Source organism: Herpailurus yagouaroundi, unplaced genomic scaffold (genome assembly GCF_014898765.1).
Source record: "Herpailurus yagouaroundi ecotype Mexico unplaced genomic scaffold, PumYag 159, whole genome shotgun sequence".
Lineage (NCBI taxonomy): Eukaryota > Metazoa > Chordata > Mammalia > Carnivora > Felidae > Herpailurus > Herpailurus yagouaroundi.
This window is the reverse complement of record NW_024412400.1, coordinates 45,735,799-45,753,566: the sequence shown is the minus strand read 5'-3', so window position 1 is coordinate 45,753,566 and position 17,768 is coordinate 45,735,799. Positions and strand designations below refer to the sequence as shown.

Here is a 17,768-nt window from a genome sequence, read left to right as displayed (position 1 = left end):
TCTTTCTTTCTTTCTTTCTTTCTTTCTTTCTTTCTTTCTTTCTTTCTCTTTCAGAGCGAATGAGCGGGGGAGGGGCAGAGAGAGAGGGGGAGGGGCAGAGAGAGAGGGGGAGTGGCAGAGAGAGAGGGGGACGGGAGATCTGAAGCGGGCTCCATGCTGACAGCACGGAGCCCGATGAAAGGCTGGAACTCATGAACCATGAGTCATGACCTGAGCCAAAGTTGGAAACTTAGCCACCCCGGGTGCCTCAGTCCTTTGAATTTTAACACCACAAGGTCATGGGAGACCTTGCTAAAGCATTCCTGATAGAGTGGTGGAGAAGAGAGGTCCTTGTGAGAGCTGAGGAGGGAATGGGAGGCAAGGACTCAGAGAAGGGCTTCAGGCATACCTGCATGCATGCCTGTGTGTGCACGAGCGTGTATGGGTGAGTCCACGAGTATGTTCACAACGGGAGAGGCTTGAAGAAAGCGCTGAAGACAGACGGGAGAGGTAGGTAATGGATTGAGAAAGGACTCTGTGAGGTAGAAAAGGATGAGTCTGACAGCACAGGGAGAAGGCCAGGCCTTGGACAAGAGGAAGAAAATGTCACTCAGAATGGAGGGAAGGTTGGGCCCAAACCAAAGAAAACATGGCAATGGGGAACTGACAGGTGAGAGAATTGCCCTGATAGCCTCGGTTTTCTCTTTGGAATGGAAGAGTTCAATTCACTGGATGTTTTCAAGCCTTCTGTAAGCCACGCACACAAACTGACAGAAATGGAGGCAGGGGGTGGGGGTGATAGGTGCTTAAGAGTCGGGGAAGGGATGGAATATCTGACAAGGGCCAGAAGGGGAAAAGACTCTGCAGGATGGCCGGGGGAGGGGGGGAGCCCACAGATCAGAGGCCCAAGTTGCAATGGGGGTACAGAGTCAAGGGACATGGCTCAAAGAATAGACCCCCCCACCACCACCAAATCATTGAGGGAGGGACAATTCCCCACAGAAAGCTCCCCTATGACTGTATTTTCACTGCAGATCCTCTGCTTAGGACTCGCTCAGCTCCGTTTTGTGATAGCAGACTGCACTAATGAGGGTATGACAGCCTTTCTCTGTTCGCTGAGCTAGTTATGCGGTGCGGATTTCCTTCCCGTCCCCCCACCCCATGACAGGTGCTTTCTATTCTGCTATTTGGACAGTGGCCTCAATGGCTAGTATCTTCTAGCTCTCGGTTTCTGACTAGATAATCTTGTCAGAAATCTCTGCTTACAGACTGCAGGGAAGAGAAACTGAGCTCTGAACCAGTAGTTTGACATGTATGTTACAAAACATAACTCACCTTCCTTAGGTTACCTTGGATCTATACATATACAGCATTCTTTCATTTTTTTTATTATTTTTTTTAATATGAAATTTATTGTCAAATTGGTTTCCACACAACACCCGGTGCTCATCCCAACGGGTGCCCTCCTCAATGCCCATCACTCACCTTCCCCTCCCTCCCAGCCCCCGTCAACCCTCAGTTTGTTCTCAGTTTTTAAGAGTCTCTCATGGTTTGCCTCCTTCCCTCTCTGTAACTTTTCTTCCCCCCTCCCCTCCCCCATGGTCTTCTGTGAAGTTTGGGATACAGCGTTCTTTTAGAAAGCACTCTGATCCAAGTCACTCCTTTCCTGGAAGTTCATCCAAAAAAGTTAGTGTTGCTCATCTTCCACGCCCATAAAAGAAAGAAGAAGGAATGTGCTTGAAGGGGGCCATTACAGCCTCAGCTGGAATGCCGAAACCATGGACGATAACCTAACAGACAGAAGTGCATCAGCTTGATGGAAAATCCAAGTTGTTATCTGTATGATACTTGTGAAGACAACACGTATGACATGGAAAACGCTTCTATTCTGAATAAGACGTACAGAATAGAACCTCAAAACTCCATTACGAGTATAACAACATAGGAAATAAGTATTAAGATGGACAAAGATTTGAAATGACTAAAATAAAAGGGAAAACCTTGCTTTTGTATTGGTAGGACTGTGGGTGAAATTTTTATCTTAATCTCCACTTCATTGTTATAATGTTGTTCATTTATTTTCAAAAATTCCTCTATAAACAGTTGGACATTTGAATAGAAACACAGTGAGGAGCAAGTCCATCTTTTCCTAATCTCCCTGCCCTGCTAATGAAAAAGAGCTTTGTCATGTTTAGGATTGAGATGAATTCTTTTTTTTTTTTTTAACATCTATTTATTTTTGAAACAGAGAGAGACAGAGCGTGAGTGGGGGAGGGGCAGAGAGGGAGGCACAGAATCTGAGGCAGGCTCCAGGTTCCGAGCTATCAGCACAGAGCCCGATGCGGGGCTTGAACTCACAGACTGTGAGATCATGACCTGAGCTGAAGTCAGACGCCCAGCCAAGTGAGCCACCCAGGAGCCCCTTGGATTGAGATGAATTCTTTTACAAATCTCAGACCTTAAACCTTGCTATTAAGCAGCCATCAGTTTCCATGTAACAGGTCAACAACCCCCAAATATGTTGGATTAAAATTTTTCTTTTAATAAAGAGATTTGAGATTCCATTCCAGTTACCAACCAGGTCTTTCAACTTCTTTAAAAAAAAAAAAAGGTTCCTATCATCCCTCTGGTGATTATTCTATTTTATCTCCATTGCCCCAGATTCTCTCCCAAAACTCTCTCAATCCAGCTTCTATTACCACCAGTAGGTTACATCAAGGTCAACAGCGACTGCTAAACTCCACAGACAAATTCAAGTTCTTCTTTTTAAAAAATTTTTTTTAACTTTTATTATTGAGAGACAGAGCATGAGTGGGGGAGGGGCAGAGAGAGAGGGAGACACAAGATCCGAAGCAGGCTCCAGGCTTTGAGCTGTCAGCACAGAGCCTGATGCAGGGCTCGAACTCACAAACCACAAGATCATGACCCGAGCCGAAGCTTTACCAACTGAACCATCCAGGCGCCCCGACAAATTCAAGTTCTTAACCAGAAACTCCCATCACACTAGAAGCTGCTAACCCCCCTCTTCTTCTCCTCTAGCCCTGGGGTCACCAAATGGACTGTCTACTCCTCTTTTTTCCTTCCCTTTTTTTGCCTTTGTGGAAGTAACTCCCTTCAGTATAAACCACTGACTTCTGCCAAGAAACCCCAGACCCGCTAACCACATCAGACTCCATCCCTGCATCCTACTCCAAGCAAAAGGTATCCATCCAACATAAACATGTCTAACAGCTACATCATGCATTCTTAATGGCTGCTATATTCCCTGTAAGGGGATGAAAATTGGTTCTTGGGAGCAGGAAAAAAACTCTTACTCTTTAAGAAGTGTCTATGAAAATAATAAATATAAATAAAAAGTGTGTATGTGTATAAAGCAAATATATAAATATAATACTGAAATCAATACACAATATATCTGTGGTATTAAGATGTCATTGGGAAAGGGTGATTAGGAGAAATGTCTGAAAAGACTCCTGGGGTGAGGAGCAGTAATGAAAAAAAAAAAAAGTTGAGAAATACTAATCTACACTGTGCCAGGCATTCTTAGGTGCTAGGGATATAGCAGTGAATAAAATAGACCAATGCACCTGCCCTTGTGTCAGGAGAGAAACAAACAAGTAAAAGTATAGACTTGGTCAGGTGGTGATAATTGCTAAGGAGAAAAGTAAAAGTAAGGAAAGGAGGAGAGTTGGAAGGGGAGGTGACTGGGCAGGAGATGACAACTTTAAATATGGTGGTCAAAGAAGGCCCTCTGACAGAGCATCTAAGTAAAGACATGGAGGTGAGGGTGCAAGCCATGGGAATATCTAGGGGACTGTCCAGGCAGAGGGAGCAGTATGTGCAAAGGCCCTGCGGTAGAAGTGCTCTTGGCATGTTTGAAGTACAGTAATGAGTCCAGTGGCTAGGGCACACTCCTCAAGGGAATGGGTAGCAGATGAAGTCAGAGGTCTGGCAATGAGTCCAGCCACATAGTTCTAGTAGGCTATTATAATGACTTGGCTTATCCTCTGAGAGCAGAATCCACTAGAAGTGTTTAAGCAGGGGATTGATATGAACCAATTCATTAAAAAAAATTTTCTTTTAATGTCTATTTATTTTTGAGAGAGAGAGAGAGAGACAGCATGAGCAGGGGAGGGGCAGAGAGAGAGAGGGAGACAGAGTCTAAAGCATGCTCCAGGCTCTAAGCTGTCAGCACAGCTCAAACCCTCAGACCACAAGATCATAACCTGAGTGGAAGTCAGGTGCTTAACTGACTGAGCCACCAAGTGTCCCAGAACCAATTCACTTTTTTTTTTTTCTTTTCAACGTTTTTATTTATTTTTGGGACAGAGAGAGACAGAGCATGAACGGGGGAGGGGCAGAGAGAGAGGGAGACACAGAATCGGAAACAGGCTCCAGGCTCCGAGCCATCAGCCCAGAGCCTGACGCGGGGCTCGAACTCACGGACCGCGAGATGGTGACCTGGCTGAAGTCGGACGCTTAACCGACTGCGCCACCCAGGCGCCCCCCAATTCACTTTTTTAAAGTAGGTTCCACGCCCAGCATGGAGTTCAACGCAGGGCTTGAACTCATGGCCCTGAGATCAAGACGTGAGCTGAGATCAAGAGTCAGACACTTAACCTACTGAACCACCCAGGTACTCCTGAACCAATTCATTTTTTTAAAGATCCCTCTGGCTCCTGGGTTGAGAGTGGATTGTAAGAAGGAGGGATGGAACCAGAGAGACCGGGTAGGAAGCCCTTGCAGCCATCCAAGTGAGAGATGACGCTGGCTTAGACCCAGTGGGGCAGTGGGAATAGAAAGAAGTGGTCAGATTCTAAAGGTAGTGCCCACAGGTTTTCCTGGTGGATGAAACATGAGAGTCAGAGAAGAATCAAGGATGATGCCAAGGAAGAGTGGAGCTTCCAGCCACTGAGATGAAGAAGGCTGAAGGAAGCACGTGTGAGGACAGGAAAAGCACGGGTGCGGTTTGGGACACAATGAGACTCCTATTTAAGATCCCAGTCAAGATAGTCAGTAGGAAGTTGGCTGGAAACTTCCAGGTGTGGGATTCAGGGGGAAAGTCTGGGCTGGAAATATCTGTTTGAGAGTGTTTCTAGTAAAAGCCATGCCACCGGATGGAGCACCAAGGAAGTGAGGGAAGAGGGAGAAGAGAAGAGGTACAAGAATGGGGTCATCCCCTGGATGACCCCAGGGATAAGGATGAACCAACATCGCAGATCCAGATAGCAGCCTGTGAGGTGGCAAAACCAGGAGAGTGTAGTGTCTGGGAGTCAGGGGAAGATAGCACTTCGAGGAGGAGGGAGGGGGCCACTGTGCCAAATGTAGACCAAGGAAGATGGGGACAAAGATTGACTATTGGGTTTGGCAGCTCGAAGCTCTCTTGGGAAATGCTGTATCAATGCAGTGGGTTCAAGAGAAAAAGTGGAGAGAGGGAGTTGCTGCTGAGAATATAGCCAACTCCTGGAGAGGTTTTGCTTAAGGGAAATTGAAAAAAAAGGGGGGGGGAGTAATAGCTGGAGGGCTTAAGTGATTTTTTTTTTTTTTTGAGAAAGGGAGCATGCGCGTGGGAGGGGCAGAGAGAGAGGGGGGGACAGAGGATCCAAAGCAGCTCCACACCGACAGCAGCCAGCCCGATGTGAGGCTCAAACCACAAACCGGGATATCAAGACCTGAGCTGAAGTCGGACACTCAACCGAATGAGCCACCCAGGTGCCCCACGTGAGAGTTTTTTACAACGAGAAAATGACAGCATGTTTTTTGTGTGCCCGAGGGGCTGATCCAAAGAGAGGAGGAAATTGCGTGGCAGAGAGAGAAGAGAAATCCTCAGTAGTGTGCTTGAGGAGGTGAGAAGGGATGGCTATGAACAGTGGTCGAACTGGCCTAGGGGCACAGCACGGAGAGCTTCTCCTGACCACCTACCTTGTGCTAGCTACTCCATACCCTGAGGTCATGGAGTCCTCACAGTTTTGAGAGAAAGGCAGAATGAGCCTTATTTTTCAGATAAGGAGATCAAGATTTAGAGACTTCACAGACTTAGAAAAGAAGCTGACATGTGAACCTCCTCTAATTTCCAATGCCTGGTCCCTTCCCAGGCTGCCCCACGGAACACCTTCATTTTGCAGAGAGAAACAGGGACTCTTTGACCTGCTCAAGGTCACATGGTGGACTAGAACCTGGCGCTTGGCTCTTGGCCTGGGCTCCTTTTCTTCCCTTCTACTGAGCTCGTCCTCCTCCGTGCCAAACTGTCACCTTTGCTGAGGCCCTTGCTCACGTCTGGAAGAGCCTACTCATTCCGGACCTTGCCCTCATGCTCTTTTTTAGTTTTAGGCAGGTTTATTGAGGTATAATTACATACAGTAAAATTCATGCTTTTTAGGAGTACCGGCCTATGAATTTTGACTAATACATAAAGGCGTGTAAATACCACCACATTCAGGATATACAGCCTTCCATTACCCTCCAAATTACCCTTGTGCCCCCCTTTGTGGTCAGTCTCCTCTCTCACTGCCAACCTTGGGCAAAACCTGATCTGTGTGCTGTCCTCATCATCTTGCTGTTTCCAGAATGTCACATGTATGGAATCATACAACATGCAGCCTTTTGAGTGTAGTTAATTTCAGTTAGCATAATGCATTTCAGATCCATCCGTGTTATTGTATGTAGCAATAGTCCATTCCTTTGTATTACTAAGAGGTATGCCATTCTGTGGATAGGCCAAAGCTTGTTTATCCGTTCACCAGTTGATCGATATTTAAGATGATTCCAATTTTTGGCAAATATGAATGACGCCACTATAAACATCTCCATACAGATTTTTGTGTAGACATATGCTTTTAATTCTCTTAGACAAATATCTAGAAATAGGATTGCTGGGTCATATGTTAAGTCTATGTTCAGCCTTTTAAGGACTGAAACTATTGGGTATCCATATGCCAAAACAAACAAACAAACAAATTTAACCATGACCATATACAAAAAATAACTCAAAATGGATCACAGACTTAAATGTGAACCTAAAACTAAAAAATGTCTAGAAGAAAAACATAGGAGAAAATACTTGTGACCTTGCATGAGGCAAAGACTTCTTAGATTTGACATCCAAAACATGATACATAAAAGAAAAACAATTGATAAACTAGAACTCATAAAAATCAGAACTGCTTTTCAAAAGGCACTGATAAGAGAATGAACAGACAAGCCACGTACTTAGAGAAAATATTTGTGAATTACTTATCTGATAAGGGGCTCGTATCCAGCATGCATAAAGAATTCTCAGAACTCAGTAATAAGAAACAATCCAATAAAAAATGCACAAAAGATATAAAGAGACACTGCACCAAAAAGAGATATACAGAAGGCAAATAAACTCACAGAATGATGCTCAATATCATTAGTCATTTGGAAAATGCTAAGTAAAACTACAATGAGGTAAACGACACACCTATTTAATGGCTACAGTTTTAAAAAGCTGCCAAGTGCCAGCAAGAATGCAGAAGGCTGACACTCATACTTTGCTGGTGGGAAGGTTGTGAAATGACACAGCCACTCTGGACAACAATTGGCAGCTTTTACAAAGTTACACATACAGCACGAGGGGGTGGGGGGTGGGGGCAGGTGGACTATAAAGGAGAAATGGGAAATTTCTTGGAATGGTGACATTGTTCTATATATTGATTGTGGTGGTGGTTACATGACAGAATGAGTTTATCAAAATTCACAGAAGTATACAGTGAAAGGGGAGAATTCTTTACTGTGTTAATTTTACTTTAATCTAAAAAATAGCAGGGGAGGGTTAAAAGCAAAGGCACAGATGCCCCTGACTGGGCTAGTTTACTTCTTTGTGCCTCAGGGTTTTTTGTTTTTTAAGTCTATACATTGAGAATAAAATGGCACCTTCCTTATGCTGTTGTAAGACTTAAATCTCCCTCATTTATGTTTTATGTTGTGACAATTAAAAGATTTAGATCTCTCATCTATGCTTCAATTTATTAATTTTTTTTCTTTTCAAATTAGTGGTTTTGCTTTTTTTCCCCATTAGCTCACTATTTACTTATTATTATTTTTAATTTATATCCAAGTTAGTTAGCATATAGTGCAACAATGATTTCGGGAGTAGATTCCTTAATGCCCCTTACCCATTTAGCCCATCCCTCCTCCCACAACCCCTCCAGTAACCCTCAGTTTGTTCTCCATATTTATGAGTCTCTTCTGTTTTGTCCCCCTCCCTGTTTTTATATTATTTTTGCTTCCCTTCCCTTGTGTTCATCTGTTCTGTGTCTTAAAGTCCTCATATGAGTGAAGTCATATGATATTTGTCTTTCTCTGACTAATTTCGCTTAGCATAATGCCCTCTAGTTCCATCCACATAGCTGCAAATGGCAAGATTTCATTCTTTTTGACAGCCGAGTAATACTCCATTATACATACATACATACATATATATATATATATAATATATAGTATAAATATAATATATACATGCATATATATATATATACCACATTTTCTTTATCCATTCTTCCATCTGTGGACATTTGGGCTCTTTCCTTACTTCGGCTATTGTCGATAGTGCGCACTGGAGTGTGCGTGTCCCTTTGAAACAGCACACCTGTATCCCTTGGATAAACGCCTAGTAGTGCAATTGCTGGGTCATAGGGTAGTTCTATTTTTAGTTTTTTGAGGCACCCCATACTGTTTTCCAGAGTGGCTGCCCCAGTTTGCATGCCCACCAGCAGGGTAAAAGAGATCCTCTTTCTCCTCATCCTCGCCAACGTCTGTTGGCAACATCTGTTACCTGAGTTATGCTTCAATTTATGTTGTAAGAATTAAAACACTTAAGTTTCTAATTTATGCAATATAGGTAAAGTACCTGGAACATAGCAAATGCTATGTAACTTTTGGTTGTTGATTTTAGTCCTGTTGGTACTACTCATGTATTGCTCTTTGAGGAAGTTCGGTGATGAAATAACGGCGAAGAAGGGCACTTGGGGGCTGGGGTGATCTGAAGATGGGGAGAGGCAGGCACACGGACTCGCGCACAGAGTGGAGGAAGTCCATGAGAAGAGAACGAAGGACAAGGAGAGTGATTCTGAGTACAAGCCTGCAGTACTAATGTGGCATCAGCTGCGGGCTTTAATAAGTAACTCCCTTTCACTTGCAAAAGCTAATTAAGTAATTTCTGGAGGCCAGAAGTGACTTGGGCTGGATTTAATGACAGCCCCTCCACAGTACAAAACGTTCAAATCCTTTGTCTGTGTTACAATCCCAAACCTAAAAGGAAGAAAAGACCAAACATACCTACCTCCTAGATACACAGTATCCAATCTCGCTGAAGTGACACTTCCCGGTATTTATTTGAACGGTCTGCTCTCAGCTTCAGCCACGCAAAAGTCCTGTGAACGTTAGTGTGAAATGGAACGATGTTACCAGAGTTCTGGCCGATTGTTACAGACTCAGGGAATTTTCATCAAAAACAGAAACCTGAGAAAATGTAAATAACTGTGTAACTTGCAGGGATTAGTGCCCTGCTGGGTGACTTTTCTCACAAGGGTGGAAATTGTAAAAGACTTCATAAGAATTAGAATGCTCCATGTGACAATTTATTTTAGCTCCTAGCTTTTCTTTCCAGGGGGCAAATCAGCGCAACTTCTTTCAGCCTTTGTTTCATTTGGGTCACAAGCCGCAATTTTCAGACAGGCTTCACCTAGCTACCCTATCTGAGACAAGGAGGTTGCCACCTCATTGAAAGGGTAGGTAGATGGAGGCAGATTTTTTGATAACTTCTAGTAAAAACCAAATCAACAGCTGATCGAGCTAAGCAGAGCAGGTTGGATCGATTGTGCGGTCTCAGCAGTTGGAGGCTCAGGAGGGCAGGGCATCCGCAGAATAAGGCTAGCTGGTTCACTGTGTGCCCCTAGAACACAGGGCAGGGTGGACCAGCAGAACACCCGTGAACTTTAACATCCATATTGCCGCTACGCCACGCACATGAGGAACTGTTGTACTCTATCAACCTACTCACCCATATCGTTTCTAAATGATGATGACTTTCAAAGGTACAACCGCAACACCATTAACACAAACAACAAAATCAATGATAGTTACGTAATATTATCTAATACCCAGTCCGTGTTCAATTTTCTCCGGTTATCTCAAAAGTGACTTTTATAAAGTGTTTGTTCAAATCACAAACAATATCCATACATTGTATTTAGCAACAAGTCTCTGAAGTCTCCCTTAATCTAGAACAGTCCCAGGAGTTTTCTGTCTTTATCTATCTACTATTTAGGTTTTCACTGAATAGAAAAGGCTTCCAAAGAAGTAAAAAAGCAACAAATCCAAGAGTTTCATAATGAAATATCCCTCAGTCTCTTTCTCCAGAAGCAATGTTACCAGTTTCATGTGTAGCCTTCTAGAAATAGTGTGGATAAGCATGCCTGGCCCTGAAGCTACTGTAGCATGGTGACTGACAGTGACGACAAGAGTTTGAATCTCCACCACTTACTAAGTATAAATCTTGGGTATGTTACCACACCCCTGAGCTCTAGTTTTCTCCTGTGGCAGGTGGGATGTTAAAAGAACTAAATCAGATAAGCACTTAAATTATTTGTTATTATGTACATTCCCCTTTGGCTTTTTCCCAAATGATAGAATGGTGCACACTTCTATTTGTTTGTTTTTTCCATCTAACATACTTTGATAATAACTCCATATCTGTCCTTTTTTAAATTGAGAGAGAGAGAGAGAGAGAGAGAGAGAGAGAGAGAGAGAGCATGTGCAAGCAGGGCAAGGGAAGAGGGAGAGAATCTCAAGCAGGTTCCACATTCAGCACAGAGCCCAATGCAGGGCTTGATCCCACGACCCTGGTATCATGCCCTGAGCCAAAATCAAGAGTCGGACCCTCAACCAGCTGAGCCACCCAGGCACCCCCATACCTGTCCTTATAGATTCACATCATTGTTTGGACCATTTTCTTCCCTTGGCTTCTCTGCCATCCCATCCATGGATTTGTTCCTAAGTCACAAGCTCTCTTTCTCCGTCTCCTTGGCTGATTTCTCCTCTCTCCTGTGCAGGGAAATGTAGGGGAGTCCCAGGGCCCTCCCCTTCTCTAACTACAGTTTCTCTGCAGGTGATAGCCATTCCTCCAGTTTTAAATACCAGGGTGAGGCCGTGGAGGCCCCTAGTCATAAAATTTAAGGAGACATTCACTCTCAGGCTCATGAAAGTGCAGGGTTAGCCCCGGAGAGTGATTATCCCCTTAAATTGCATGCCCTAAGCACTTTGCTTCCTCCCCCTTGGTTCCACCTCCCTAAATACCTCCACCTTCTCCCCAGACCTCCAGACACATGAATCCTATTTGGCACCTCTAATTGCATATTTTAAACAGGACTTCTGCCTTATTTCCCACTCCCATGCCCAAACCCACACCTCCTCCTTGTCTATGTCAGTTAATAGCATCACCATTTATTCCGCTGCTTATCCTTGAGTCCTTCCTTTCGACAAGTCCTATCTTCTATCTCCAAGATATACTCCAAATCTGATAACCTGTCACCTCCCCCAGCTGCTATACCTTAGGCCAGCCTCCTGCCTCTTGCTACTGCGAACACTCCCTGCCCTGGAGTCTCCCTGCCTCCACGTTTGCCTCCTTTCCTCCCCCTACCCCCTTATACACACTAAGCAGCAGGCAGAGTGACATGAAGGAGATTGTGCCACTCTCCCATTTAACCCCTCTCCCCTCCCAGTGGCTTCCCAATGAATTTAGAATTAAAAGCCCACGCCTTACCATGGTCACATGGTCAGGAGACCAAGACCCAGGAGGTGCAACAATCTGGTCCCAGCCTAGCAATCTCACTTCTGCCCCCTCTTGCTTGCCAGGTTCATTGCTGCCCCAGTGGTGTTCCTTCTCCCTGGAATGTTCTTCCCCAGGTCTTATTATAGCCACTTCCTTCTCAGCATTCAGATGCCAGCTCAGGTATAACTCTGCTGACCACCCACACCCTTTCACTCAACCACTCAAAATTCCATTACCCTGTTTTCATTTCTTTCTAGCATTAGCACTACTATCTGAAAGTGTCTTATTGTTACCATTGCATAATAGCCTCCCAAAGCTCAGGGGCTTAAAACAAAAATTTATTAGTTCAGTTTGGCAGTGCTTGATTGGGTTGCAATTAAATAGCACCTGGGGCTGGAGTCATCTAGAGGTTTTTCTGGGTTGGATGTCCAAGACTCTTCCCTCCCATGTCTGGTGCTCCTCTGGGTCGCCTTTTTCTCTAGCAGAGTAACTTGGACTTCCTGCATAACAGCTCAAGCCTCCAAGAGAAAAAAAAAAAAAAAAAAAGGAACGGCTGGTCTTCTTATACAGGCTAGGCCTGGAATTGGCACGCTGTAGTTCTGCCATATTCAGGTGGTCAAAGCAGTCATAGGCCAGCCCAGGTTCAAGGGAATTGAGGAATGAATTCTACCTCTTAAAGGAGAAGTGACATGTGCGTAGAAGGAGAGAAGGAATTGATGGCGGCCATCTTTAGAGATAAGCTATCACATTTGTTTGTTCACTTGTTAATTATCTGTTTACTCCCATTAGGTTATAATCTCCATAAGACAATGGGGACCCTGCCTATCTTATTTTATGGCTCTCTTTCCAGCAGCCAGAACAATGCCTGGCACATACTAGGTGCCCAGGAAATAAGTTAAGAAAGCACTTGATAAATGTTGGGGAAACTTAAATGGGCTGCACTAAACTTCCCCAGATTGGTCTCGCCAGGTTTGCTGATGTTGAGCATACTGATGCCACATCAGATAAGAGCAACCCTACATTTATAAAGTATTTCATTTCCTCTGCAAACAAGAAAAACTTGCCCTGAACACAAAATCTAGAAATAGATTTGGCATGTTTTCTAAATGGAAAATATTTCTCGTATCACCAGAAATTATTTTCCCACAGCTTGTGCTACATGAAAATATTGAAGTTCACTGAAAATACCCCATTTTTTAATCTTGGTGTGGACTAGAAACAATTTTTTCTTTTTTGGTAGTAAAAGAAATAGAAATACTTCCTGATGTTTGAACTCCCCCAGATATTCCCAAACCAAAAATGTCATTTCAAGATAGATTAAAAAAAAAAAAAAAATGTCTACTGAGAAATGTCATTAAAAGTTTGGTCATCAACATGCACAGTTTTGGGTTGTAAAGCCAGCACTTGTTTATTCAAATAATTACATATGACCAAGGGTAGAAAAAATTCCTTCCACTCTCCTCTTTGTTGGTCTCTACTGGTGAGTTCTAGAAAATAATCCTGTGTTTAAACCTTTTTCTAAATCCCTTGTAAATTAGTAAGTGAGAATGTATTCATCAGAAGGATTTTAGTGATTTTTGAGGTTAAAAAGAAGAAGGATTTAATTTTTGAAATTACATTTGCAGACTATCACTAATGAAAGTTCTTCTAATCTTTGTTTTATCTTTAGTTTTCCCAGATTTGCTCAAAGTGATCCCCTTGAGCATCCACGTCAACGTCATTCTCTTCTCCACGATCCTGGTTGTTTTAACCATGGTGGGAACGGCCTTCTTCATGTATAATGCTTTTGGCAAGCCCTTTGAAACCCTTCATGGCCCACTAGGGTTGTATCTTTTGAGCTTCATGTCAGGTGGGTACAAAATTCTCCTTCTGAAGACAAATGTGCCTTCCAGTGTGTCAAAAGACAGGTCTACCTAAATGTAGAGTTATAGTACATATAGATGGATATCCACTGTAGTGTTATGTATGATTATGAAAGTAGACAAAAATATAATTATCCAACAATGGGAAATTTGAGATACACATTATGATACTCTGTATGAATAAATGATGGTGACATTAAATCACATTTTGAAGATGTAATCAAAAGGATGCATGCTTGTATCAAAAGTGAATAAAACAGTGTATAAGATTTTATAACTATATATAAATATGGACAATATATAGGAGTATATATATATTGCACATATACTCTCTCTAGCCTCCATACAGATACAAAGAAAGAGAGAGAGAGAGAGACCATTATATTTGCAGTAGTTACCTCTGAGTAGGGAAATTATGTGTGATTTTCACTTTCTCTCATGCCTTTTAATGTTTCCAAATGTTCAATAGTGTGTATTTATTTATTCACAATCAGAAAACCAGGAGTACCTGGGTGGCTCAGTTGGTTGAGTGTCTGACTCTTGATCTCAGCTCGGGTCTTGATCTCAGGTCATAATCAGAAAAATAAATACAAATCATGCAAAAGAAGTGAAGGGCCAGTGTTCTGCCCACATGAGTTGTAATATTCAAGCCTTTAGGTACTTTATGTAGCCTAACGATGTATGTATCTGGGAAAAAAATAAACTCTAAACTCAGCAATCAGTTCATCAATAAACATGTCCTACTCAATAACCAAGGCGGATGGAAAAGAATACAAACTCAAGGTAGTGCCTCAGGGTGTTTAGGATATAGTTACAAGGAGAAGAGAAAGATGAGAAAATAAAAAATGTATACATAACTCGTATGTAGCGTTTCTATGGAAGGCCTCTCATTTCACCACATTTCAGACTTGCAAAAAGACGTAGTACTTTGTCATAGTCCCAGGAAGCATCCATAGTTCTGTTAATGATTCCATGTAGAGATGCGAGCTTACAACTCACACCAGCCAACAGTGGATTGAAAATCCCTGTTAGAGGGGTCCCTGGGTGGCTCAGTTGGTTAGGCATCTGACTTGATTTTGACTCAGGTCATGATCTCACGGTTTGGGAGTTCGAGCCCCACGTTGGGCTCTGTGCTGACAGGGCAGAGCCTGCTTGGGATTCTCTGTCTCCCTCTGTCTTCTGCTCATGCTCACTCTCTCCCTCTCTCAAAAATAAATAAATAGGGGTGCCTGGGTGGCTCAGTCGGTTGAGCGTTTGACTTCAGCTCAGGTCATGATCTCCCATTTTGCGGGTTCGAGTGCCTCATCGGGCTCTGTGCTGACAGCTCAGAGCCTGGAGCTTGCTTCAGATTCTGTCTCCCTTGCTCTCTGCCCCTCCCCCACTCGTGCTCTGTCTCTCTCTGTCTCTCTCTGTCTCTCTCTCTCTCTCCCCCTCTCATGCGCGCACGTGCTCTCTCGCTCTCTCTCAAAAATAAATAAACATTTAAAAAAATAATAAGTAAATAAACATTAAAAAAATCCGCATTAGACCGTTTCCTTCCCTGACGTTGCCCTTTAACTGTCGGCAGGCCCCAGGCCCTTCTTTGTCTGGACACGGCTCCCTTCCCCTAGCACAAATCAACTCTGGCCACAAACCTGCAAAGCTCCTTCTCTATGAAGCAGAGCCTTGTGGTTAACAGGGGCTCAGTCACCTTGCAACAACACCCCAGCCTCTCTCCATCGGTACTTGAGGGCCCATCTCAGAGTCTTGCCTCATCCACATCTTGCTAATCAAATAATTCACTTAACCAGAGCAGTTCTCTCTCTTGTGGGGGTTCTGCTAATATTTTTCCCACGTCTTTCACCAGCAGATAGCACAGTTCTAAACTGTGCAGCAACAGTGACCCTAAGACGGCAGAGACCAGTCTTTCTCATCCTGGCATCTCCAGCAAGGGCATCCAGCGTGAGGCTGTGCGCACAGTAAACACTTCAGTACGTGTTTGTGGACTTGAAACATCAAACCCAGAAGGAGGTGTTAGCTGGGGCACTTAGTACCCGTTAGAGAAATCGGAATTCAAATGGATGGGATTAGCAGAGCAGGCCCACAGAGGCAGAGGAAAAGGGCGGGGGAGAGATGGGGTGAGATATGTAAAGGAAGGCTGAGGGCCTCGAGATCAGGGCAGAGGAGCAAGCACACAGGGGCAGGGTGGGGACAGAAAGACCGACAGAGTGATGTAATCTCACAGGTAGGGCCAGGTGAGAAGTGGATGTTGGCTTTACCTCCGTGCTCCCCCAGCATAACAAACCAAACTGGTAGATCTGGGTGGTGTGCTATTTTAGTGAAGGCCATTAACTCAATCAGAGGCTAGCCAGAAAACAGAACACGCGCTATTTTCCCGGAGGGAACATAATGTTCAGCAGTGGTTCTTAGAGTGGGGTCCCCAGACCAGGAGCCTTGTCTTACCTGGGAACTTGATAGAAAAGCAAATCCACACCCCAGACCTGCTCCTGTACCGGGAACTCTGGAGGGGGAGGGGTGTGCCCAGCAATGTGTTCAACAAGCCTCTCAGGTGATTCTGCTGCAAGCTCTTGGGGACCAGGGCCGTCAGGGACTGATTGCACAGGTGTCAGAGGACCAGCAGCACAGAAAGGAGCCCCTGGGGTAACTCCGAGACGGCGCTCTCAGAAAGCAGCCGCCATTCCCAGGGCTTAAAAATCTGAAGAACAGTCTGGAGTTACCAGAACCTAGCGGCTTGAGAGAGGCCGGGGAGCTTGGTCTCAGCCCTCTGAGGAGATGAGAGTGTCGCGGGACACCCGCAGCCGCTCTGGGAGGGTCGAGGGGCCTGGGAAGTCCCCCAGTGCTCTGTCCCGCTCGTGTCCCCTCCCCACAGCTGTCTGTTGACAGAGCATAACGGGAAGCAGCTGACAAGGCAGACTAGAGACGGGGGAGTCTTGACCCGGCATCACAAAGCAGAGAAAAGGCTCGTATGAAGCCCAGACACAGCAGCTTATTAACTGGCACAGCCATCTCGCACTCCAGCCTCTGAACGGAATTCAGAAGAGCAGCCCATTTGGAAGACAAATTATTTGACAGTTCTAACGGACAACCAAACTAACGGTATTTGAAAAGCGAGATGACTCCGAGAATGCAGCATTTAATCCAAGTCCCAGATCTTATCTCGGCCCCTGGCCAAGTCTGATGCGAAGAAAACCTGAGCACAGAAATATATGCGGGAACACACAGACCCTGCGCTTACATTATATCTTATTTATCTTTGAACTTGTTGCAAAAGCAGGCCCTCAATAAAGGTCTGTGGATGAGGGAAGGAAGAGACGGGGAGGAAGGGAAAGAAGGAGCTGGCTCCAGATCTGTCTCGCAGAAGGTAAAGGACAGGTGTTTTGCACATCGTCTGCTTTTTAAAGCCCCCAATCCGTATTTTTAAATAGCAAAACTTTCCATCACTTTTTAAAACAAAACACGTGTCAGGGTCAAATGGACTGATGGTTTGTGACCTTTGGGGGTAAACAGATCACTCTTGAATCGCAGACTACCTCATTCAGCTTCAATATACATACAGTAAGCAGAAGCCCCTGGAGTTTTGGAAATGCTTATCCGAAGTTATAATATTCATGGAGATCCCAGCTCTAAACCCTCATCGTGGAAGGATGGGGATTACGGTCTTATCACAAACACTCTAACTATGAGCCAACAGATAAACACACAAAGAGGGGACAGCCTGTGTTAGGAAGTCATTTTGTTCCCGTGTGAGTCACACTCCATTAAAAACCCCTCTGCTGGCCGGCAGTGGGGGGTGTGGGGAAGAGCAGCTCTTTTCCACTGAGTCTCCTTCCCTGTTTCTCTGCCCAGGCAGCCCTCCTCATAGTCAGCAGAGAAAATTTCTTCCTCCTCAGATCTCCTTTCTCTTCTTCTCCCACTCAGCCCTGGGTTCCCCAAGATGCCCCCTTTCCTCATACCGATATCATTTGGATCTGTCTACTCCCTTGCTGGATAGGGACCCAAGGCTTGGCATCCTGAGGCATGAAGATACAGGAGAAGGAAGCAGAAGAGGTCTTCCTTCCACACTGCTGGGGTAACGGAGCTATGAGCCTTTCCTCATATGTCCCAGTGCACATGCCAGACCCTGGAGACAGACA

General features: G+C 44.5%; 1 protein-coding gene across 1 annotated transcript in view; it reads left to right on the top strand.

Moving 5' to 3' along the window:
* Window positions 1-17,768, top strand: part of CLRN1 (clarin 1) — a 39,879-nt gene that overhangs the window by 12,446 nt on the left and 9,665 nt on the right. The window contains exon 2 of the mRNA XM_040480487.1: window positions 13,443-13,622. Within this exon, the coding sequence (XP_040336421.1) occupies window positions 13,443-13,622 (180 nt within the window). The remainder of the gene's footprint in view (window positions 1-13,442; window positions 13,623-17,768) is intronic.